At 41.1% G+C, this 26,629-nt stretch overlaps 1 protein-coding gene and 1 non-coding gene across 2 annotated transcripts in view; one reads left to right on the top strand and one right to left on the bottom strand.

Annotated features, from left to right (window-relative positions):
* The first annotated feature begins 9,572 nt into the window (after nt 1–9,572).
* Nucleotides 9,573–26,629, top strand: part of GRPR (gastrin releasing peptide receptor) — a 32,294-nt gene continuing 15,237 nt past the window's right edge. Inside the window, exon 1 of the mRNA XM_068962963.1 lies at nt 9,573–9,985. Within this exon, the coding sequence (XP_068819064.1) occupies nt 9,573–9,985 (413 nt within the window). The remainder of the gene's footprint in view (nt 9,986–26,629) is intronic.
* Nucleotides 17,455–17,558, bottom strand: LOC138072042 (U6 spliceosomal RNA). The gene has a single exon (XR_011144200.1). It is a non-coding gene; the product is annotated as a U6 spliceosomal RNA (small nuclear RNA).

Below are 26,629 nucleotides of genomic sequence, written 5' to 3'. Positions count from 1 at the left end.
GTCCAGATTGTTTAAACGAAAAGCTTGTTTATGTTTATAGACTTGCTTTCTTTAAAGAAATTGGAAATGTTGTCCTAATTAGGCAATTATCTCTTTGAGGGTAGAAACCATTGTTAATTTTTGTATTTCCAAGGTCTAGAACTGGGTCTGGTAGTGAATGGCACTTAATGTAAGTAGTTTTGCATGGTTACATAATGTCAACATCTTTACTTTGGGTGTGAATACAATTATATTTCTGGTAATTACGTGGCTCAGAGGTTAAAGTGTCTGCCTGGAATGCAGGAGACCCGGGTTCGATCCTTGGGTTGGGAAGATCCCCTGGAGAAGGAAATGGCACCCCACTCCAGTACTCTTGCCTGGAGAATCCCATGGAGGGAGGAGCCTGGTAGGCTACAGTCCATGGGGTCGCAAAGAGTCGGACACGACTGAGCGACTTTACTTACTATCCCACCTAAAGAATCACTTTACAGAGGAGAATCTTGGCCAACACAGCCTTAACCAAGGGATCAAGATTAACAGGGCCAACTGATAAATCACATGAATATCAGCATTGGCTGAGTTATGGCCCTCAGTGATATCCAGGTCCTGATCCCTGGAACCTGTGACTATGTTATTTGGCAAAAAGGACTTTGCAGATTCAATTGAGATGGGGAGATTATTCTGGATTATCTAGGTGGGCTCAGTGTAATCACAAGAGTCTGTAAGAGTGAGGCAAAAAAGATTTGCCTATGGAAGAAGGTAAGGTAACGTGATGACGTAAACATAGATTGGAGTGATACGGCCACCAGCCAAGGAATGGTGGGAGCCTTTAGAACCTTCAGAAGGAACCAGGCCTGTAAAACTTATTTCAGACTTTCATCCTTCAGAATTGTGAAAGAATACATTTCTTTTGTTTTAAGCAAATAAATTCACAGTAATTTGTTATAGGAGCAACTAATACATACTTCCTGATATGATGTGATGAGAAGAGCACCTCACTTCTATGCTTTTTCTCCCCCAAATTCATATCCTTAGTCTCAAAATAAAAAGATACCACTCAAACCCAAATGGAGGAATATTCTACAGAATTCCTGACCAGTACTCTTCAAAAGTATCAAGGTCAGGAAAAATAGGACTGTCTGAGAAATTGTCACAGAAGAGAGGAAATTAAGGAATCGTGGTGTCTAAATACAGTGTGGTGTCTTGGATTGGGTCATGGAACAGAAAATGACTGGCAGGAAAACTGGTGAAATCTGAATAAAGTCTGTAGTTTAGATAATAGTCTTGTGCCCATGCCAATTTCTTAGTTTTATAGATGTTAACAATAGAGGAAGCTTGAAGAAGGGCATCCCAGCAACATGTTGGTTTGTGAGACATCTATTCATAGATATAGGCATAACAGTGATGTGTTTCAGGGGGCCTGCAGTCTCACTGATTGGATCCTCCCACAAGAGAGAAAGAGCTAGAAAGAGAGATGGCTGAAGGCAGAGGGGAAGGTGCCACTTTACATCGCCTTAGGTGCCACTGGGTAATACTGATGCCTCAAGTTGTTCTGAAGCATAGGCCAGGGTAAAATGCCCTGTATTTTATGGAGGAGGAATCTATGGCACAGAACAGTTCAGTGGCAGATAATGTTCACTGAATTGATTTGGTTTGCCCAAGCTCACTTAGCAGATGGGAAAATGGGATACAAATAATCTAATTTCTGGGTACATGGTGGCTAGTCAAGAAAGTTCAGCTTATTTATAATTTTTTTAAAATACATTTGTTTTATCCAGATAAAATTTGGTGGTACTGAATAACATATGGATTTGTCTCCTTAACTTTTCTAGATTTGACCGTTCTTTGCTTTACACTCTATTCAAGATTCAACCAGTTTATAGTACTTGCCTTTTCTGATATTTTTGTTCTATTTTCTTTTGTCATTTTGGTGGTCCCCACCCCCGCCCTGGCCCCTTCATCCATTCTGTTTGCCAGGTGTTCTGTACTACTGTGTAACAAGCTGCCATAACTTACAGTCTCTGTGGATCAAGAATTCAAGAGTGTTGTGACTGGATGGTTCTGGCTTGGAATATCTCTTGAGCTCATAGTCAAGAAGTTCGCTGGGCCTGCAGTCATCTGAAGGCTGGACTGGGGCTGGAGGAACCATTTCCAAAATGACTCACAGAGCTGTGGACGGGAGTCTTCCATTTTTCAGCCTGTGGTCCATTGAGTCTCCTCACAACATGGTGGCTGACTTCCTTCAGAGGCAGTGCACAGAGGGAGCTGCAGTGTCCTTTGTCTTCTAATCTTGGAAGTTACACACTATCACTGCTGCCTCACTCTGTTTGTTAGAAGCCAGTCACTGAGTTCAGCTCACATTCAAAGGGAGGGAAACTTATCTCCACCTTTTGAAGGAAACAGTACCAGGAAATGGTGGAATATGTTAAAAACGCCATGTGAGGTGTTCTCTCAGCCTTGGGTCTGCCCGAGAGGCTGGTCTTCCACTTCCAGGCCTTCTCTGGGCATCAGCCTGCAGCTTCATGTGGCTCAAAATGAAACTTGACTCTTTCTTTCAAAAGACTCCCCCCATCTCTCCTAAGTTTCCAAGCACCATGAAAAGTCACAGACTGTTAAGAAAAGAGAAGGGAACTTGAAGTGATCCCAGCATTACAGGATCTGGATATAGTCATCTGTCTCTTTTGTTCCTGCTGCAGCACTAAAATTTGACATCTCTCATTCTTCTCAAGCAAGGGTTGCTACAGTTGCTTCTCCATGGTGCTGCCACAAACATATATTGCAGTCATGTTCAGTACCCACTAACTTTCAGCACATGACTTTTTCCTCAAAGTGTAACTTCACTTGATTCTTGGCGATTTCTCTATGCATTTAAACTGTTGTCATCCGACATCCTGGTTCTCAGACAACCCTCTTAATTATTTACCTCTTTGCTTCCAGACTTCAGCAATTGTTTCCGTTGGCTTTCTTCCTTCCCCTTGTTCATATAGTGAACTCAGTATGCCTGAAACCAGATTCAGCATTTCCCTCCACAGTGGCTTCCCCCTTGTTCTTGCTGGACTGAGTCACAAGCCTAAAAAACTCATCATCCTGGGCTTCTCCACTGCCTGTATTCCCTATATTTGTAATGGGATTCTGGCCCCCTGTCTTGTGACAAAAACAACTTGCCTGCCCTGCAGTCTGGGACAGTTCCCAGCCTTATCAGAGATATCAACAACCCCAAATCAGGGATTCTTCATTCAGCTTCCAGTTGGTCCACTTGCTGGTTTCATTCTGAACTTGAAATTCCAGTTTCCTATCTGTTCCTTTTTCCTGCCCTGGTTTCTTAACCTTTTCTGCCAGAGCTCCCTAACCACTAGACCAACACTCTTCAGACTTTAGCATGCATATGAGTCCTTGGGGAACTTCTTAAAATGCAAAATATGGGGACTTCCCTGGTGGTCCAGTGGCTAAGACTCTGAGCTCCCAGTGCAGGAGGCCTAGATTTGATCCTTGCTCAGAGAACTAGATCCCACATGCTATAACTAAGAAGTTTGCATGCTGCAACTAAAGATACCATGTGCCAACTAAGACCAGTGCAGCAAAATATATAAATACATTTTTAAAATGCAGATTATGATTAAGGAAATCTGGGATACTGCCTGAATTTCTGCATTTCTCATAAGCTCTATGGTGATACCCAGGCTGCTGACTCAAGGCCCATACTTTGGGTATCAAGGGCCTGTAATAACAATCTCCTAAATCTGCTTCCTTGCTCAGCCTCTCCCTCCACAGAGGGAAGGCACAAGGACTGTCATGTTGCCACGATTTCTGGGATAGCAGAGAGCTGCAGTCCCTTTGGGACCTCATGAAAAATAGTGATTCTTGGGTTCCATCCCTGGATCTCTGATTCAATAGGTCTGGGGTATGGCCTCAGAATCTACACTTTTAAGAATCACTCCAGGTAATCTTGATGAATTTTTTTTTTTGAAAATTTTTTATATATATAAAAGAGCCAGTGTTTTATAGCCTAAAGTCCAACCTGAAACCTAAAATGTCAAGATCCAATCTCCTTTTTTTCATTTATTACTTCCCTGTACAGCTTTGTTCCAGACAGACTCTCTCTCAAACCCAAAGCATCCCTTTCTCTTTACTTGGGTTCCACCTACAAGTTCTACCCACTCTATAAACCTTTTCTGTGTACATCATTGTCAGTCTACCAAGAATACCAGCTATTGGAAGACGCAGTGGTGTGCACTTAGCTGGTGGAAAGAGACTTTGTCTCTACTCTCTTTGGTCCCATTGAACCCACCCATCCTACCAAATTCTACGAAGGGACTGTGCCTCTCCCCCATATTAAAAAAAAAAAAATCTAGTTTTCTGGAAGAATGGAAAATGTGACTCGTTAGCCTGAAATAGAAGTGACACTCCTGCTCCAACACATCAGAAAGGATGCTGAGTCACACTCCTATTCAGAAAGTGGAGTCCCTGAGGATGGGGACTTTGTATTATGTTTGTTCTGTCTCATTTTCATAAGTCATAGGCATCTCATGCTCACCATTAAATAAAAAACGAAGCAAATTTTTAAGTATGTTTGGTTTGCCAGAAGGTGACACGTAATGATCGGGATGGAGAGTCATTATAGCTAATTAGTTGAAATGACATCAAAATTTTCTAATGAGCTTTTTAAAACAACCTTGCTCCCAGAAAATATTAGGTGTTGAACTTTACTATATCTTCACTTCTAAAATACTACCGGAACAGTCTATCGTGTTGTGAAACACTTAACACCACCAGCAGCCATGAGAAATCATGGCTAACTATAAGCTTATATGGGGAGAAACACTAAGGGCCCAGTTGGATTTAAGAGGTGAGGTTGGCCCAGCATATGGGATGTCTAAAGAAATAAAAGGAGACAACAACATCCAGGAGTCTTCTTTGTGAACCAAAATTATGCCTTTCAGACCAAGCTTCTTAAAAAGAATCCAAGATCCATCACAATGTCACTCAAACCTGCCTCAGGGTGCTTTTCACACTGCTCTTTCCCCATCTGCTCTTCCAATCTGGGTGGCCTTTTTGGACTTGAAGTTGTCCCCTGCTCAGTGCCACGTTCTTTCCTTTACACCTCCATCCTAGGTGCATACTGTTTTCTCTGTTCAAAGGATTCTGCCAGACGCTTAACCTTTAAGATCAAATGTCACTTTCTCTGGAGAAAAGGTAGTTGCTTTATTCTAGGGAGGGGATGGGGTCTAAATGTTGTGATTTTTTTTTTAAGAAGCTGGAGTTTATTTCTATTTAAACAATACTCAGCTTTTAACTTTCAGAAGGTTAAAAGGCCCAAAGATGCCCAAGTTTAATATAAGAATATAGCCAGGTTCTGGCTATTGGTACCTTTGTTTCAAAATCCTCAGGATGAACCCAGGCAGTTCAATGCCTCACCAGTTCTTCTAGTCCAAGAGTGGTGAATTTCTCTGAGTTTTGCCATAGTTCCTACAAGGCTGTTCCTACAAGGCTGTCCCTCTAGTAATGAACAAAAACAACGCCAGAAGCAATCGTTGTCATTGAGAGGAAGAAAGGTAAAGATCAGAGAAGAAAGCCACCACAGGAAGTTCAAGAAACAGAATTGTTAATATAGTATAGAATGAACAGAAGCATTTGCAGTATCTACGTGAAAACCCTTCTTGAGTTATTCTTTGAAACCAGGTCCTCTAAGTCTAAGCTTGAATAATTGGGGTCATGACGGATCTTATAATAACATGTGCATATGTGCTCAGTCACTTAGTCATGTCTGACTGTGCAATCCCATGGACCACAGCCTGCCAGGCTCCTCCGTCCATGGGATTCTCCAGGCAAGAATACTGGAGTGAGTAGCCATTCCCTTCTCCAGGGGATCTTCCTGACTCAGGGATTGAACCCAAGTCTACCCATGTCTCCTGCATTGCAGGTGGATTCTTTACCACTGAGCCATCTGGGAAACCCATAATAACATGTATCTTCATCTTTTTTTTTCTCAATCCCTTAGCTCTTACACAGTGCCTGGAAAGTGACAAATGTTTGATGTCTTTCAAGTAAATGGAGGACTAGCTGATTCACGTATGATAGGACATTTTGCCTATTGATCTTGATGTTAGTTGCTATTCTGACTTTATTGGGCTTTTCCAAAGTAAAAGAAAGCATCACTATGAACAAAGCTAGTGGAGGTGATGGAATTCCAGTTGAGCTGTTTCAAATCCTGAAAGATGATGCTGTGAAAGTGCTGCACTCAATATGCCAGCAAGTTTGGAAAACTCAGCAGTGGCCACAGGACTGGAAAAGGTCAGTTTTCATTCCAATTCCAAAGAAAGACAATGCAAAAGAACGCTCAAACTACCGCACAATTGCACTCATCTCACATGCTAGTAAAGTAATGCTCAAAATTCTCCAAGCCAGACTTCAGCAATACGTGAACCGTGAACTCCCTGATGTTCAAGCTGGTTTCAGAAAAGTCAGAGGAGCCAGAGATCAAATTGCCAACATCCACTGGATCATGGAAAAAGCAAGAGAGTTCCAGAAAAACATCTATTTCTGCTTTATTGACTATGCCAAAGCCTTTGACTATGTGGATCACAAGAAACTGTGGAAAATTCTTCAAGAGATGGGAATACTAGACCACCTAACCTGCCTCTTGAGAAATCTGTATGCAGGTCAGGAAGCAACAGTTAGAACTGGACATGGAACAACAGACTGGTTCCAAATAGGAAAAGGAGTATGTCAAGGCTGTATATTGTCAACCTGCTTATTTAACTTACATGCAGAGCGCATCATGAGAAACGCTGGACTGGAAGAAACGCAAGCTAGAATCAAGATTGCTGGGAGAAATATCAATAACCTCAGATATGCAGATGACACCACCCTTATGGCAGAAAGTGAAGAGGAACTAAAAAGCCTCTTGATGAAAGTGAAAGAGGAGAGTGAAAAAGTTGGCTTAAAACTCAACATTCATAAAACTAAGATCATGGCATCTGGTCCCATCACTTCTTGGGAAACAGTGGAAACAGTGTCAGACTTTATTTTGGGGGCTCCAAAATCACTGCAGATGGTGGCTGCAGCCATGAAATTAAAAGACACTTACTCCTTGGAAGAAAAGTTATGACCAACCTAGATAGTATATTCAAAAGCAGAGACATTACTTTGCCGACTAAGGTCCATCTAGTCAAGGCTATGGTTTTTCCTGTGATCATGTATGGATGTGAGAGTTGGACTGTGAAGAAAGCTGAGCGCCGAAGAATTGATGCTTTTGAACTGTGGTGTTGGAGAAGACTCTTGAGGATCCCTTGGACTGCAAGGAGATCCAACCAGTCCATTCTGAAAGAGATCAACCCTGGGTGTTCTTTGGAAGGAGTGATGCTAAAGCTGAAACTCCAGTACTTTGGCCACCTCATGAGAAGAGTTGACTCATTGGAAAAGACTCTGATGCTGGGATAGATTGGGGGCAGGAGGAAAAGGGGATGACCGAGGATGAGATGGCTGGATGGCATCATGGACTTGATGTACGTGAGTCTGAGTGAACTCCGGGAGTTGGTGATGGACAGGGAGGCCTGGCATGCTGCGATTCATGGGGTCACAGAGTCGGACACGACTGAGCGACTGAACTGAACTGAACTGAAAGTAAAATCACAAAAATGGTCTCTTTCAATCACAGTGATAATAATAGTTATAATAATAGCAGCTGATATTACTTGAGAACTTACTATGTGCCAAATTCTATGAAGTCTTAACATGGATAATTTCATTTAACTTCACAAATTATCCCCACTTTACAGATGAGGAACTTAATCTCATGAGGAGATGCTTAAGACACCGAGTGACTAGTCTAACTTGCCAAGGTAATGAGTGAAGGAGCCAGGACTTAAGCACAGAGTCCATGTACAGCATTATTAACCTCTGTTGCCAACAGCTCAATTGATCTCCACTGAGAAGCTCTCCACACTCTGGGCACGTAGCATCAGATTCTACTACTGGTTGAGAGGAGCAAAAGCCCTTGGGTTTATAGAAGGAACATGGTAGCCACCTTGGTTTTGTAACCTGCCTGTGGAAATTTCCATGACAACACACTTGGAGGCTTTCTTATGAATCCTAAAAAAACCTAACTTTTGGTAACGGTGCCCACTAGTAACTGGCTTCCTGCGATGTATCTGGAAGAGTTGGCTGCACATAAGTCTTAAAGAGTCACCCTTGTAATGTATTTATACATTGTTGCTAAAGATCAAAGTTGACATCTAATAGTACCTCCTCAGTAAAGCCTTTCCTGGCACATGTTAACTCTAAGTTATTCTTTTCACTCCCCAAATCCTCAGTATGTTATCTGTAACTCCTTCATAGTTCATTTCCCACTCAGAGCTTATGAGGAATTTGCTAGAAAATACAGCAAGCATTAATTAAAAATTGCAAAGAACTGCATCAGAATGCCAATTCATGTATTTTTTAGATCCAATGAGAAAATACCCATTCTTCTGGAAAAGACTGCTTATCTGTGACAGTTAAAAAACAGCTGGCTTTTGATTTTTTTTTCTCTCTGGTAAAGGGAACAGGGATGGCCTGGCCGATCTACAGGACAGAGCGTGTGTGTGTCCTGCTTTCTACTTTTCCCAGATGTCAGGTGCTGAAGGTTTAAGGCAGGAGTCCTAAGCGTTTGCTCTCAGAAACGATCCCCGTTCAAATAGGCAGCAGGAAGGCTGAGTGGGACCACTCACATGTGGACGCCCTGCACATCTGTGTGCAGTTTGATTCAGGGACAGACCTCATTTTATAGCAACCTTAACATGTTATATTCTAATGTATTGGAAAAGATGAGAGAATGAGCTGTGAATCTGGATATGGAAAATCTTTCTAGTATCAGAAGGATTTCCAGTGCTTTGCAGAGTGCCGGCAACACAGGAAATACCTGCCAGAGGTGCTGCGTCTGAAAAGTGAAGCCCAAATTTACCTGCTAAAGTTGTCGACTAGGACCCACAGACTGCTGTGCGAGTCTCATCTGGGCAGAGCAGGCATCCGGGCAGTGATTGAAGTGTCCAGCAGGGGGCTGGCATTGTCTGTCTGTAAGTAGCCCTGGTTCCTCTTCAGAGCCTCTGCTCAGCAGAGCTGCCGTTTGCTGGTGAAGTTGGTGACGTGTAAAGCATTCCCGCCTATAGTATTTGAGGCTTTCTCAGTGCAGTTTTTTTCTACCCACTTTAAACCTTCAGGTTCTAAATATCAGGAAAGACAGCAAATGCCGTGTGAAAATAGCAGGCCCAAAGTTCTTAGTAAACTACAGCCAGGGAGACTCGGACTAGACCGGAGGTAAAAGGTGTTGGTACAGAGTGGGTCTGATTCTAAGCCTTTTGGGGGCTGAGTTTTTGTGTTTGTTTTGTTGTTAACTTACTCAATTTAGAGGTGTATTACACTGGTCAGGTAAAGAGCAGAGCAGCACCAGCATCAAAATAGTGCCAGACAGTTTTGAATGCCACAGTATCTATATTTTTATTCAAGAAGATAAAGAGCCCAGCATAGATTCTGTTCTCATCTTTACCCAATTGCAAAGTCAAAAGTTAAGAAACAGCAATTCAGGGCACTTTTTTAGGTGGGAAGGAATCCAGAGGATGGCTCTGAATGACTGTTTGCTTCTGAACTTGGAAGTGGACCATTTCGTGCACTGCAACATTTCTAATCATAGTGTGGAGCTCCCCATGAATGACGACTGGTTCCACCCCGGGATCCTCTATGTCATCCCTGCAATTTATGGAGTCATCATTCTGATAGGCCTCGTTGGCAACATCACCCTGATCAAGATCTTCTGTACTGTGAAGTCCATGCGAAACGTGCCGAACCTGTTCATCTCCAGCCTGGCTTTGGGAGACCTGCTCCTCCTGGTAACCTGTGCGCCCGTGGATGCCAGCAGGTACCTGGCTGACAAATGGCTGTTTGGCAGGATTGGCTGCAAACTGATCCCCTTTATCCAGCTTACCTCGGTAGGGGTGTCTGTCTTCACACTCACGGCTCTCTCGGCAGACAGGTAAGTCCTGGAGGACAGTGACATTCTCTCTGAGGGTGGTAGATGCCTCAGTAGGTGAGCTACCACATTGGGAGAGATGGGGCTGTTTGTGCACAGGGAGTTCTTCTCAAACTCCAGTTCCCTTCTGGGCATGTTTCTATGCTAGGGATTACTTCTTGAGTTTGATACATTGGTTTAAGAAAGAAAAGTCAGTGCATGGTGGGGGGGGAAAGGGGAAAATAATCTCTGAGAATAAGATTGAGGTGCATTTTCTGAAGACAATTGATTTAGCCTTGCCTCTTCCTAACTTCTTGTTCCCTGCAAAATTAATTGACTAGTGAGAAAAAAAAAAAAATCACACCTAATAGAATTTAAACCCCAGGCAAATGTTTCTTGGAAGCAAAGTCTTCAAAGAACAGAAAAGTCCCACTGCATTTCTTCATTAAATATTCTTTCACAAATAACCAAGAGGAGAAAATAAGCAGCATTTCCTTGAAATCCATTCTCTTCAGACAGTTTAATGTTTCTCACAGCTGATGTTGTATTTGGTTCTCTGGAACTGAACAGTTTGTGTGCTGGTTTTTCTAAATATCTCTTAAGTAAAATCAACCATTATTAGGATTTTTTTTTTTTCAAGACAAAGCTCCATTCAAGGTTGATTTCAGATTTTAGTATGTTTATTGATGTACTTTCATATGTAATCCCTTCAGGGCTTTTTTGGGGGGGAGTGGGTAGGGAAGCCAGTACAATGTTTTACTCTTGGAGATATACATACTTGTGAACTGCATTTCTTGTGTGAACATAGTGCTTAAAAATTCACATTTATCCGTTCTTAAACATTCATATTTATTCTTTAAGCATTTATCAGATGTCTGTCACATAAAAAACCCTTGCTTGAAATAACCAGTCAGGAAATATCTGCAGGTTCACATAAATTGCTGAACATAACTTATATACTTCTGGGCTCTAGAACTTGGACACAGTAATGGATAGGCTCCAGACACATAGTTGACCATATGGTCAAATTAAGAAAAACTAGTGCAAGGAACCAGAAATAATCAACTTTTATTTTAAAGTCTACTGTATGTTGTGGTGTTAAAGATACATGGGGATGTAAGAGTGTACTGAGAAAGGCATAGAAGCAGCTCTTGAAAATGTATACCCTGAAGAATGTCCCACATTTTAATACATATGGTGCTGGATTCTCACTTTGTAGAGGAACAAACAGTCCCCAGGTGATGTGGCTTTGGGAAATAATGGACAAATAAAGATAGTGTTATCAGTATTTGTAGACATGTGTTTATACTTAGCTGCCTGAAGTACACTGCTCAGTACACACAACTTTTTCACAGACTGAAAAATAATAGCCCAGGAATGAGGTTTACACATGGCACCCACTGCACAGGGTTTTTCACTTCCCGCCACTCATCCTCAGCTTGCTGTAACCCTGAACATGTACCCACCAGGGCCTCATGACCACAGGCAGTCTCACTGTTGGGCCAGGGCAGACAAGCTGTGGAGTGGCAGCAGGTAGGTGGCTTGTTACCAGTGGCCAAGGGTACCTCAGGATGACGATCATTTTCACAATGGGAAGTGAGATGAGATTTTGGTTTCTGGGTTGGTGAATGCAGTGCTACAGATAGTGTTTCCTGTCTTCCTAGGGTGGAATCGGGAATGGGGGGAAAGGAAAGTGAGGGCGTGCAACAAAAGATACAGCTGCAGGGAACTCTTTTCAGGGTTTCAAAGCAGACCAAATTCACCATCAGCAGGAAGGCTCTCTCCAAAGCTGGGCTGCACCATTAAGTTTACAGTTACTGCATGTCTTTTCCAAATTCAGAAATTACTTGTAAGCTTACATATAACTAACTTTTTGTGTTTTGCTAAGGCTTAAAAAAAACTGACAGATTACCTATATCACAAGTAGTGCTTGTAACCAACTTCAATAAGAATCAGTATTGAGCTAGTTAGAATGTATGACTGTACTTATCTATATATCTCATCTTTAACACGTATATATGGAATCTAGAAAAATGGTACAGATGAACCTATCTCCAGGGCAGTAATAGACACAGAGACATAGAGAACGGACATGTAGACACAGGGTGGGAAAGGGGATGGTGGGGTGAATTGGGAGATTAGGAGTGACATGTATGCACTACCATGTGTATAACAGATAGGTAGTGGGAACCTGCTATAAAGCAGAGGAAGCTCAGCTCAGTACTCAGTGATAACCTGGAAGGGTGGGGAAGGAGGGAGGTCCAAGAAGGAGGGAATATATGTATACATATAGCTGATTCACTTCATTGTACAGCAGAAACTAATACAGCATTGTAAAGCAATTATACTCCAATAAAAAAATAAAAAAGAAAGGCTATTGGAGTTTTATAACAACCTCATAAGGTTGGTAAGGAAATATACATACACACACACACAATACCTGTATTTTTTCTTGTCAACAAGGTTAATCTATACAGTAAACTGAACAAGTATAGAGCTCAGTATTTTTCACATATTCTATATAACAATATAACCACCACCCAAATAGAGATATAGAACAATTCCAGCACCCTAGGAGTTTGTTTTATGTCCCTTTACAGTTAATCCTCACCCTCGAAGAGAGGCAATCATTATTCTGAGTTCAATTACCATGTATTATTTTTGCCAGTTCTTCAATCTTATGTAAATAGAGTCATACTTCTTAATGCTTATCATTATGTTAGAAATAGTCATCCATGTTGGTGCAGATAGCAGTGGTTTATTCTTTTCAATTGTTGTGTAGTGTTCCATTGTATGAATATGAAAGTGAAAGAAAGTGAAAGTGAAGTTGCTCAGTCGTGTCCGACTCTTTGCGACCCCGTGGACTGTAGCCTACCAGGCTCCTCTGTCCATGGGATTCTCCAGGCAAGAATACTGGAGTGGGTTGCCATTTCCTTCTCCAGGAGATCTTCCTGATGCAGAGATCGAACCCAGGTCTCCCACATTGCAGGCAGACACTTTAACCTCTGAGCCAGCAGGGAAGACTTGTATGAATATACCTCAGTTAATTTATTCATTTTAATACTGATAGATATTGAATTGTTTCCAGTTCGGGGTTGATAATAACCTGCTCTGGGTATTATTCATGCCTGTTGGGCAACATAAGTGAGTATATGCCTGAGAGAGGAATTGCTGGATCATAGGGTCCAGGTATTTCGTAAGTATTGTCAAAGAGTTTTCCAAAGTGGTAGTCTGTATCTGATGGATTGGTAAAAGGGTGAACCAGAAGACCCTCCAAACTTGGTAATCATTGCAGTCACTGGGGAGCTTAAAAATATGCAGATTCTTAGTTCCCATCATAAATCTCCTGACTCAGGATGGATGTTTATCAGCCCACTGTGGGTTGACCAGATATGCAAGTACTCATCCCAGCCACCTTTCTTCAGCTTTCCCTCCCCAGGTGAATTTGTCTTTATTTATATGAAAAGCAAAGCATTTTTTCTGGAAATGTTTATACTGGGGCACGAAAGGGAGACTTCAAGGCAGTCCCAGGATTCTACGTTTCACACCACTAACCAACTGCAGATTTATATTCAAGCCCCTTCCCTATTGGTCCTGCTCCCCCACCATGCTGTCTTCCCCTCCTCACATATATTGACATCCTCATACACAGTCGTTACACCGACAAGTTCCTGGCTCTGCTTCCTTGCTCATGCTCTGTCACTCCCATTCTCCAGAATGCTTTCTCCTTTCCTAATTAGAAGACCCTTCTCCCCATCTCATGTGATGCATGAAAGTTGAATGAGCATCAAGAGCCCTACATTTTTGTTTCCTGCCATTGCTACCCCATATAAAGGAATTAGACCAAGTCCCTTAACTCTCTGACCTTAGTTGAATCATCTCTAGTATAATATGCTTGAGCTAGATTATTTCTAAGGTCCCTCCAAATTTTAATCATGATTTTCATCTGTCATCTTGCCCATCACTTGGATTCTGGTTCAAGCCTCCATCTTAAAGCCCTAAGTTGGACCATTCTAGCCCAGATTTTTGACCCTCTTCTAAACATGAGGCTTATTATCTGAGACATGAATTATCTCATGATGCCTTTCATCTTACTGTTTTGAAGCATTAGTCATTTGTCATTTTTTAGTCTCTCATATATTCATTACTTTGACTTTGTAAACAACATACTATTAAGAGTGTTAAGTATGATTAATTATCTGAAAGCATACTCTTAGAAACCTGTCACTCCATCACCTATTTCTTCTCTATTCCTCTCCATTAAGCTCTCATTATTTGGGCAAATGAGAGAAAATCTATTCTTTGTGCATCAGGAAATCACAAAGGGATACAGTGGGTAGATGGGTAGATGGATGGATGGATGGAAAGACAGGTGGATACACGGATGAGTGGATAGGCAGATGGACAGATGATTGGAGAGATAGGTGAATTGTTGGGATGGATGGATATATTTTTTACATACTGCTCTTTCCTACAAGATGTCCATCTGTACTAGGTGCCTCAGTATTATGTAAATGGATTTTTAAACCTAACAGGAAATGGGTAAGGAGAGTTTATGTTTTCTTTTCTAGCTAAGTGCAAAGAATAAAGCTGAATTTAAGGTTAATAGCATTTATATTATATGCCCAAGTTGTATTGTTTCTGTTTCAGTATTGTTACTCAGTTTTATTTCCACTAGAATGGGGCTGACAGAATAAATCCTAAGGACTGATGTGCAGCACCGTAATGTGATTCTTCTTTGATTCCATGGAAAAGACCTTTCCTAAGTTTTTCCCACCCTTGTGATTTGGAATGTGTAAGTGCAAGCTTTTTGAAGTGCAGATTCTTTTAAATCATTACAAGGAATTTATGAGATAATGTAGATAATGTAGTTTTCCTTACATCTAGAGCTGTATAGCCAACATGGGAGCCACTAACCACATGTGGTTATTTAAATTTAGATTTAATTTTTTATTATTATTATTATTTTAGCTGTGCCACATGGCTTGTGGGATCTCAGTTCCCCAACCAGGGATTGAACCTGGGCCACAGCAGTGAAAGCCCTGAATCCTAACCACTAGGCCATCAGGGAACTCTCAAGATTTGATTTAAATAAAACTAAAAATTAAGTCCCTGGTCAAACCAGCCACATGTCAAGTGCTCAGTGCCACGTGTGATTCTACTGGACAGCACAGATACAAAACATTTTAATCATTGGAGAAAGTTCCGTTGGACAAAAATACAGAAGAGCGTTAGCTGTGTGCGTTGGAGTCCAAATCTCTTTCCAGGATTCATGTTAGCTGCTCTCGTTCGTTGAGGGTATCAGGAATTCTTCAGGCAAATATCAAATGCCCCAAGCTGCATGGGTTCTTCCTGTCTATAAAGTATCTTCTGTTGGAAGATACTCAAAGATGAAGAGGAAAGAATACAGGCAACCCAATACAATCACTAGTCACAGGCTTGGGGAATTCAGGCATCCCACTTATGAGGTTTTGAGACTTTCTGAAGAATACCTATGGGATTCACTTCCCGGGTATGTGCTGTGAACTTCTGTCTGATCCTTCCATTCTGTTTTGCCAGGCCCTCTTCCATCTACCAGCCTATCTTTTTACCTTATCTCAAAACTCACCAGAGCAAACACTGCTCTGTTTACACTCTTATCGCCTCCTGCACCTGCCACCTGACTTCTCTGCTCTTGACTTCACTCCCCCCTCCCTGATGACTAGGCTCTTCCCTCCATCTAGCCAAATGCTACCAATCTTTCAAGGCACAATTAAAGCCCTTCTCTTTTATGAAGCATTCCCCTTTTGCTTTCATTGATTTTTTTTTCCTAAGAGGCTTTCGCCTGTACTGTTAATTAAATATCGAATTTATCCTACCTTGTATTACTGGGTCCTTTTTAAAAAAAATTTTTATTTTTTATTGAAGGATACTTGCTTTACAGAATTTTGCTGTTTTCTGTCAAACCTCAACATGAACCAGCCATAGGTATACATATATCCCCTCCGTTTTGAAACTCCCTCTCATCTCCCTCCCCATCCAACCCCTCTAGGTGGATACAGAGCCCCTGTTTGAGTTTCTTGAGCCATACAGCAAATTCCTGTAGTCCATCTATTTTACATATGGTAATGTAAGTTTCCATGTTACTCTTGATGTGTTTTTTACTTCCTTCGTCCTATGGGAAGTTCCATGGGGTCTATAGCTGCTACAACACCAAGGCCCACCTTCCATCTAATGAGGACAGTACCTACAGCTTGGTTGATGTTTGACCAGTGACACGACAATAAAGTGCAGCAGCTACAAGTTCATACCGCTATATGGTGTTCTGAGGCTCAATTTCCAACACTGGGGGAATTTCCACACATCGAACAAGCAATTCTCGGAACACCAGCTAGGTGCCTGAGAATTCAACTCAATTCTGACACTATCAAACCAGAGACAGCATTGGATTCCACACATTGACGGTTCAGTCCTATAAGACTGTACCACCCGCCACTCCCATTTTAGATGCCAGTCACAAACCTGTACTTCTGACCAACTGGCTAAAAATCAGAGGTCCCCATGACCCCCTGTCCTCAGGTTCCATTAATTGGCTAGAATGACTCACAAAACTCGGAAAAACACGTTATTTATTAAATCACCAGTTTATTGTAAAAGGATATAATGCTTTTATCCTCAGGAACAGCCAGGTGGAAGAGATACAGAAGGCAAGGTATGAAGAAAGGGACCTTCCATGCCCTCTCCAGGCACCGCAAACCCTGCATCTTCACGTGTTCTCTAACCCAAGAACTCTCTGAATCCTGTCCTTTTTAAAAAAGGTATTTATTTTTAATTGGAGGATAATTGCTTTACAACATTGTGTTGGTTACAACACCGTGAATCAGCCATAAGTATACGTATGTCGTCTCCCTCTTGAACCTCCCCTCATGCCCCACCTCTAGGTTGTCAGAGCATCAGATTGAGCTCCCTGCATCATACAGCAAATTCCCATTAGCTGTCCATTTTGCATATGGTAATGTATATATTTCAGTGCTACTCTCTCAATTTGTCCCACCCTCTCCTTCTCTTGCTCTGTCCACAAATGTGTTCTCTATGTCTGCATCTCTATTCCTGCCTTGCAAACAGGTTCATCAGTACCATCTTTTTAGGTTTCATATATATGCGTTAATACACAATATTTGTTTTTCTGACTTACTTCACACTGTATATCAGGCTTTTTAGTTTCATACACCTCACTAGAACTGACTCAAATTCCTTTTTATGACTGAATAATATTCTGTTGTATATATGAACCAAACTTATTTATCCATTCATCTATCGACAGACATCTAGGTTGCTTCCATGTCCTAGCTATTGTAAATAGTGCTGCAATGAACATGGGGATACATGTATCATTTTGAATTCTGGTTTTCTTAGGCTATATGCACAGTAGTGGGATTGTTAGGTCATATGGTATTTTTATTTCTAGTTTTTTTTAAGGAATCCCCATACTGTTCTCCATAGTGGTTACATCAAAAAACATGGAACACTTCATGAATTCACATATCATCCTTGGGCAGGAGCCAAGCTAATCTCTGTATTGTTCCAGTTTTAGTATATATGCTGCTGAAGCAAGCACTGTCCTTTTGGATTTTTATGCAGGCTTCATTTCACAGGCATGATTGATTAAACCATTGACCATTGACAGCTGATTGAACTTACAGCTTCTCCCCAGAGGTCTGGAGCTAGGACTGAAAGTTCCAGCCTTCTAATCAGGCCTAGAATCACTTGGGAACCAGCCCCCATCCTTAGCTGCTTTCCAAAAGTCACCTTATTAACATAACAAAAGATGCCTTTATCACTCTCAACACAATTAGGAAATTCCAAGGGTTTTAGGAGTGTGAGCCAGGGACTAGAGGAAAACCGAATGCATATGAGAAATATTTCTGAATGAGCAAATATGTATTTCTTATAAATCACAATATCTTACCTTGTTTGACACAGAGACCAAAAGAGGTGCTGGAATTTGGCCTTGTCACAACAAATTCAAAATAGAAGCACACTAGAACCCTGCTTTCCACATTCAGGTCCCAATGCCTTCAGGGAAACTGGAAAAACCATCCAAAGTCTGATTCCATTTCCCTTCTCTGGACAGTGGGAGTTAAAACCCTACTGTTCTGAGGGAAGATGTCCTGAGTGATTCCAAGTTGGTCCCCTTCTGAGGGGATCACCCCAGTGATTACAGAGCTCCTCTACTGTTCTAGAGGCTCAGCTTCACTGGTTCCCAGGGGATTGGCCTTTTCTCAAAAGGGAGGACAATTTAATCTCTTGTAAGCATCTTTCCTAGAAAATCTCTGTTGGAGGAGTTTACATGAGTCACCAGTCCAAAACTTCTATAGAGTATGATTTTTCTGAAGCATATGCTGCCTCTCCTGAAGGAAACTCAGCTCGTGTCTCCCCACAGTGAGGGATCTGTCATAGCTGCTGGCTGTGGGAGTGCTCAGAGGGCAGCTGCAAGGGAAAGGGTTGGGGGCGGGGGAGGGGGGGTGGTTCCCAGCAAGACTCTGAGTTGGAGTGCTGTGGAGATAAGGGCAGCAAAGAACTCTGACCTTGTCTCTCACACACTATCTTTTAAAGTCATAGACCTTTATATGATTAATTATCATTTCTGGCAACTTAAAATGCATGGAGGCAAAAAAAAAAAAAAGACGCATACTTAATCATGAAACATAGAGTATAGACTGAAAGGGCTCCCTGGTGAGGTTTTTTGAACTGTGCTTGTCAATACCGCCTTTTGAAAGTAGACTGAATTTGCATTTTTGCACTTGTAAATCCTCCTGGTGTGTGGGGTTTGCATAAATTCTCTCTTAATTAAACACATGGTTTGCAGAATAAAAGAAAAATTTTTTCTCCATTCCTTTTTCTACTTCCCTGTAGATCAAGATCAAGAGATCTTGTTTGTTACAGTCATCTTTGAAATTCTGATTATTGAGTATTGGACTAATATCTGGTATTTGCTGCTACATGAAGTGATTTGCCTAGGAACGAGTAGAGATTGCAGATTCATTTTACGTATTAAATGTCACCTTCTGTAGGAGGTCTTCATTGATCACTCAGTCTAAAGGAATGACTAACACTTTATTCCATCATCCAGTTTTTTCTTTCAGGTTGATTGAGGTGTAACTCATATACGGTAAATTTTTAAGTGTGCATTCTATGAATTTTGACAAACTTACACAGTCATATAACCATCACCAGCACAATCACCTGCTTCCCAGGTGGCGCTAGTGGTAAAGAACTTGCCTGCTAATGCAGAAGATGTAAGAGATGCAAGTTTGATCCCTGGATTGGGAAGATCCCCTGGAGGAGGGCATGGCAACTGTCTCCAGTATTCTTGCCTGGAGAATCCCATGGACAGAGGAGCCTGGTGGGCTACAGTCCATAGGGTCGCAGAGTCGAACATGACTGAAGCGACTTAGCACGCACGCAGAGCACAGCATAGCACAATCAAGATATAGAACATTTCCATCAGCCCCCAATTCTTTTATGTCCCTTTGTAGTCTATTCTCTTCCTCCACCCAGGAGGGGATTTTTTTCCAGATCCAAACTTTCTTTAGTTTATAACCTCCCTTACACACTAAGTTGTTCTTACAGAAAATAAAGCTCCTAGAAAAAGGAAAGAAAGAAAACAAAGCTCCTGGCAGCCACTGATCTTTTCCAAAATATCATATGAATGACATCATACAGTGTGTAAGCTATTTGAGTCTGGCTTCTTTCAATTCATGTTGTTGCATGTATCAGTAATCTCTTCCTTTCTATTGCTGAGTAGTAGTCCATTGTGTGGCTAGACTGCAGTTTGTTTATTCATTCTTCAGTTAATGGGTATTAGATTTGTTTTCAGTTTTGGTGATTATAAATCAAGCTGTCTCATACAGTTTTTGTATGGATATATATCTTCATTTTTCTTGGGTAAATATCATCCACTATTTTTTTTTTTTAGAATTATTTTGTTCATTTCTTGGTTTACTTGCTTACTCTCTGTCTCCTATCATTAGAATATAAGCTCAAAAAAAACAAAAGGGGGGGCGGGGGAGGCTATGGCATTCATTAGTATATTATCTGACACTAGGACAGTCTCTAGCCTGTAGTAGATGCTTGATAAGTGTTTGCTGACTACATGAATAAATGGATCCATGAAGCAAGGAATGAATGAATTCCAGTAGGTTCTACTATCCATGCAAATGGCAAATTTTCACTTTTTTATAGCTGAGTAATATTCCATTATATATACATATACCATATCTTAGTTTTTAAAAAACTTAAACTTCTTATTTTGTATTGGAGTATAACTGATTAACAGTGTGGTGGTAGTTTCAGGTGAACAGCGAAAGGACTCTGCCATATATCTACATGTATCTATTCTCCCTCAAGCACTCTTCCAACCAGCCTGGTACATAACATTGAGCAGAGTTCCCTGTGCTGTACCATAGGTCTTTGTTGGTTATCCATTTTAAATATAGCAGTGGTATGTGACCTTCGCAAAGTCCCTAACTGTCCCTTCCTCCTAGCATCTGTAAGTTCATTTTCTAAGTCTGTCAGTCTCTTTCTGTTTTGTAACTAACTTCATTTATATCATTTCTTTTTAGATTCCACATATAAAGGATGTCATACGATATTTCTCCTTCTCTGTCTGAATACTTCATTCAGTGTGACACTCTCTAGGTCCATCCATGTTGCTGCAGATGGCATTATTTCATTCCTTTTAATGGCTGAGTAATATTCTATTGCATATATGTACCACATCTTCTTTATCCATTCCTCTATCAATGGACATTTAGGTTGCTTCTGTGTCTTGGCTGTTGTAAACACTGCTGGCGTAAACATTGGCATACATGTATTCTTTCAGATCATGTTTTTCTCTGAATCATGTTTAGATCATTCCTTAACTCCATACACAAAAATAAGCTCAAAACTGATTAAAGACCTAAATGTGAGACCAGACACTATAAAACTGCTAGAGGAAAACATAGGCAGAACGCTCTATGACATAAATCACAGCAACATATTTTTCGATCCATCTCCCAGAATAATGGAAATAAAAACAAACATAAACAAATGAGACCTACTTAATCTCAAAAGCTTTTGCACAGCAAAGGAAATAATAAAATGAAAAGACAACCCACAGATTGGGACAAAATATTTGCAAATGATGTGACAGATAAGGAATTAGTCTTCAAAATTTCAGTTCACTTCAGTCACTCAGTCATGTCTGACTCTCTGCAACCCCATGGACTGCAGCACGCCAGGCTTCCTGTCCATTGCCAACTCCTGGACTTTACTCAAACTCATGTCCAAAGAGTCAGTGATGCCATCCAGTCATCTCATCCTCTGTTGTCCCCTTCTTCTCCTGCCCTCAACCTTTCCCAGCATCACAGTCTTTTCCAATGAATCAGTTCCTCCCATTCAGTTCAGTTCAGTCTCTCAGTTGTGTCCGACTCTTTGCGACCCTATGAACCACAACACGCCAGGCCTCCCTGTCCATCACCAACACCCAGAGCCTACCCAAACTCATGTCCATTGAGTCGGTGATGCCATCCAACCATCTCATCCTCTGTTGTCCCTTTCTCCTCCTGCCCTCAATCTTTCCCAGCATCAGGGTATTTTCTAATGAGTCAGCTCTTTGCATTAGGTGGCCAAAGTATGAGAGTTTCAGCTTCAGCATCAGTCCTTCCAATGAACACTCAGGACTGATCTCCTCTAGGATGGACTGGTTGGATCTCCATGCAGTCCAAGGGACTCTCAAGAGTCTTCTCCAACACCACAGTTCAAAAGCATCAGTTCTTTGGCACTCAGCTTTCTTTATAGTCCAACTCTCACATCCATACATGACTACTGGAAAAACCACAGCTTTGAGTAGACGGACTTTTGTTGGCAAAGAAATGTCTCTGCTTTTTCATATGCTATCTAGGTTGGTCACAACTTTCCTTCCAAGGAGTAAGTGTCTTTTAATTTCATGGCTGCAGTCACCATCTGGAGTGATTTTGGAGCCCAGAAAAATAGTCAGCCACTGTTTCCACTGTTTGCCCATCTATTTGCCATAAAGTGATGGGACCGGACGCCATGATCTTAATTTTCTGAATGTTGAGCTTTAAGCAAACTTTTTCATTCTCCTCTTTCCCTTTCATCAAGAGGCTCTTTAGTTCTTCTTCACTTTCTGCCATAAGGGTGGTGTCATCTGCATATCTCAGGTTATTGATATTTCTCCCAGCAATCTTGATTCCAGCTTGTGCTTCCTCCAGCCCAGTGTTTCTCATGATGTGCTCTGCATATAAGTTAAATAAGTAGGGTGACAATATACAGCCTTGACATATTCCTTTTGCGATTTGGAACCAGTCTGTTTTTCCATGTCCAGTTCTAACTATTGCTTCCTGACTTCCATACAGATTTCTCAAGAGGCAGGTCAGGTGGTCTGGTATTCCCATCTCTTTCAGAATTTTCCACAGTTGATTGTGATCCACACAGTCAAAGGCTTTGGCATAGTCAATAAAGCAGAAATGGATGTTTTTCTGGAACTCTCTTGCTGGTTTCATTTGTCCAAAAAATGTCTTTATTTAATGTAATTGGAAGAGGATATTGTCACTAGGCATAAAATTCTAGGCTGGCCATTCTTATCTTTCCCACTTAGAAGTTGCCATTCACTGTCCTGACTTCCACTGTGAATTCAGATGTCAGTTTCATTCATTTTAGAAATAATTTAAAATTATTGATTTTTTTCTCTCTGACTCATTTTAAGATGTTTCTCTTTATCTCTGGTTTTCAACAGCATTACTATGATGCACTTAGGTATGGTTTTCTTTGTATTCTTCCTTCTTGAGATTCATAGCTTTTTTCTTAAATCTGTGACTTAGTGATTTCAGTAACATTTGGAAAGTTCTCAGCATGACAAGTTCAAAGATTGTTTCTGCCATGTTCTCTCTTTTCTCTCCTTCTGTGTGCTATCTACATATAAATAGAATAACTGCAGGTTTACTTAAAGCTTCTTCATGATTTTTTTCTCCTTTTGGTTGTTTTGGTTTTACTGAGGCAAACAGTTTCATACTTGGCTCAGGCCTCTGTGATTGGGAACTATTTTAAACACAATTTCATTTCACCTATATATTTCTATTACCTTTTCTGTATTTTCCATCCTTTTTTCTCACTGTACTTCAGTCTGGCCATTTTTAGTTCACAAATTCTCTCTTCAACTGTGTCTAATCTGCTTCTGAAGCTTTCATTTAATTCTTAATTTCAGTTACTGTTTATTGCAGTTGTGGACTTTCCATTTTGTTCCATCTCATCACATAATTTTTTGAATTCGTCCCAATATATTATAAGATCCCTCTTTGGTAACTCTAACTTGTGGAACTCTATAAGTCTGTCTCTATTATATATCCTCTTGTTTTTTGACCATTTTGTTTTCTCTTCTGGTATACAAGGCAATTTTTGTTTCACTACCTGATTTTGTATATGAAGAAGTGTAGATAATTTGGGGCTCTAGATGGTATTATCTTCCAGAAAAGATGAGCTTTTGCTTCTTGTGGGCAGGTAGAGGTGGCAGTGTGTCTGACCCAATCAAAGATTGAACAGATTGAAGGCTGGGCTTCGATCTTTGTGATAACTGGTCCATTTCTGATTCACCCCTACTCCTAGGATGTACCTCTTTGGACATCTCAACTATAAACCTGGGGTATTTACCTCAGCTTCTCTTCCTTAGTGGGCCCTGAACTCCATTTATTACTCCCCTTCATCCTGAAACTGCTAGAAGCTCTTCTTAGCTTTCAGTTTCTCTGCTGCTGTTTGAAATTTGGTCAATTGAAAAATGATGCTGAATAACAGCTTCATCTCTTTACACTTCCCTTCTCTCCAGGACTCTGGTCCCTCAGATCCTTACTGTCTTGGTATTTCTCAAATGTTTTCAAAGGGATTTTCTAGTTTTTCATTTCTGGAGAGTTGGTCAGCAACAAGCTAGGTTGCTAATATCAGAAACAGAAAATCCTATACTCCCTCTCTTAAAGACCTGATGTGCTCCCCACCGAGCTGTCCACATTCCAGCTTCTCTAAAGAGGAGTCCAGAACTACCAAGTCAGACCTATGGGATCAGCCTTCAGAGCCTCATATTAAATCAGCAACTTAGATTCAGAGAAATGAGCTCTGGCTAACCTCAAAGTGAGTAAGTCAGGAATCTCAACTGAGGCCCTCAGCAGTGGACACTGCCAAGTATTATAGGAACATCAAAGCCTCTGGGATCTTTCAACTAGGCCAGGTCTCTTAGCCCCAATAAGCAGGAGCTAGAGCTGACATGTAGTTATGCAGTGGTTAATAACAGCTGAAATTTCATGGGAAAGACAGCACCAAAGTGTTGCTAAGATACACTTCTTTAAAGTTCTCTTCTTTATTACTTTTTTTGTATTGTACTCAGACCAATTGGCCAGTGGTGATAGTTAAAGGTTATATAGTAAAGAAATAGGGGGGAAATGTATAATCACTATAATCAAACATGTTCTCTTATGTCTGTACCATGGTGACAACACTTTGTATACTGACCTAACATCATCTGTTCTGAGTGTTCCATGAAGGGGAGTATACCTGTGAGTACCATTCTCTTGTTCTACAAGAGCTTCCCCTGGATATATCTCACTCCCTCAAGCAAATTTTAAATCCTTAGTGGCCAGGGACTTTTATATCCATAGTGCCAAGGAGAGCCTGAGATACTAAATTAGTATTTAAATGTGCTGATAAATTGACTAAGCATCTTGAGCCTCTGCCGCTGGACCAGTGGCAGAGGTTAGTGGTCTGTCCTTTTCATTATCACAAATGAATAAAGCCTAACAGGCAGTGCTGCATGTAATGGATGATGGGCTTTCCTCCGTCTAAAGAAGGAACCAACAGCTCTGATGTGGACAGGCAGAGAGCAACAGAGACGTGAGCCTGGGTCCCGCATGCGACGCACACAGGCCAGGGACCAGGAAACTTTCTGTAAAGGGCTGTGTAGTGGATATTTTCGGCTTTGTGGACCGTGAGGTCCAGGGCCCTGTTGCAACCACTCACCTCTGCTTTTATGATGCAGCAGCCATCGACATGATGTCAGTGAATGGTCATGGTTGAATTTCAGTACAACCTTATTTATGGACACTGAAATGGGAATTTTGTGTAATTTTCACATCATGGAGTATTCTTTTTCTTTTGATATTTTTTTCTCTAACCATTTAAAATGTCAAAATCACTCTTAGCTCGTCAGCCATATGAAATAGGCAGAAAGCCAGGTTTGGCCAGCTGACTTTAGTTTTCTGTTCCTGATACAGAGACATATACATGCTTGCCAAAGTGGTCATTTAATAGAGAGTTTTCAATTTAAATGGAATAGGACTTTGGGGAATCCATGACCCTTGTCCAGTTAGCCAGGATAGATTTCCTAGGGGATATCATACAGACAGATCATACAGCTGTGTGATGCTTTACTTTATGAGGCACCATCATGTCAGACACAGTAGCTTTTGGATCATCAAAAACTTGAGCATCAAGCCAACATCTTTAAGCCATGTGTCTTTTCCAGCAAGTCCTGAGTCCTCTGTGATGCTAAAAGTTATTTAAATGGCGAAAATGAGAGTTTTAAATCCAGGTTTAGTCAGTTCCAGCTCACATGGGAGGTGGGCATGGGGGCAGAGCCTTCCTTTGGGGAAAGTAAAGATAGAAACATACACTGTGCCTCTCACTACTTCCTCCTAATATTCTACCATCATGCTTGGCACTGCCTCTTCCAAGATCTTCTCATGATAGCCTCATGTAAGCAAGTCACCTTAAAATTGTTACAAAGGGAAATTGTACTCAGGGAGAATCATTGCCTCAGTACCCCCAGGAATTCTTCTGGGCTTGAAATGGTTAGAGAAATAGGAAGTGTTTGGGTCATAAGAGATATCTTGGCAAAAGCGTAATAAGATGGCTTCCAGAGTGGTTTGGGGTAAGTGAACTTTAGAGGAAGATTTGGCTGGGAGCATGGCAGTGGAGGAGTGGGTTATTTTGAGCATCGTGAACCCATTTCCTTATCTGAAAGTAAGACAGTACAGGCCAGACAAATTGGGTGCACAGTTCAAGATTTTAAGTTTTAATTATATATTTGCTCAATAAATAAAATAGGCATAAAATGGAGCCTATTATACAGAGTGAAGTAAGCCAGAAAGAAAAACACCAGTACAGTATACTAACACATATATATGGAATTTAGAAAGATGGTAATGATAACCCTGTATGCGAGACAGCAGATGAATGGATAAGGAAGCTTTGGTACATATACACGATGGAGTATTACTCAGCCGTTAAAAAGAATTCATTTGAATCAGTTCTGATGAGATGGATGAAACTGGAGCCGATTATACAGAGTGAAGTAAGCCAGAAAGAAAAACACCAATACAGTATACTAACACATATATATGGAATTTAGAAAGATGGAAATGACGACCCTGTATGCAAGACAGGAAAAAAGACACAGCTGTGTATAACAGACTTTTGGACTCAGAGAGAGAGGGAGAGGGCGGGATGATTTGGGAGAATGGCATTCTATCATGTATACTATCATGTAAGAATTGAATCGCCAGTCTATGTCTGACGCAGGATACAGCATGCTTGGGGCTGGTGCATGGGGATCACCCACAGAGATGTTATGGGGAGGGAGGT

Source organism: Capricornis sumatraensis, chromosome X, assembly GCF_032405125.1.
Source record: "Capricornis sumatraensis isolate serow.1 chromosome X, serow.2, whole genome shotgun sequence".
In the NCBI taxonomy this organism is placed as follows: Eukaryota; Metazoa; Chordata; class Mammalia; order Artiodactyla; family Bovidae; genus Capricornis; species Capricornis sumatraensis.
The sequence above is the reverse complement of the archived record's forward strand: the minus strand, read 5'-3'. Positions and strand labels throughout refer to the sequence as shown.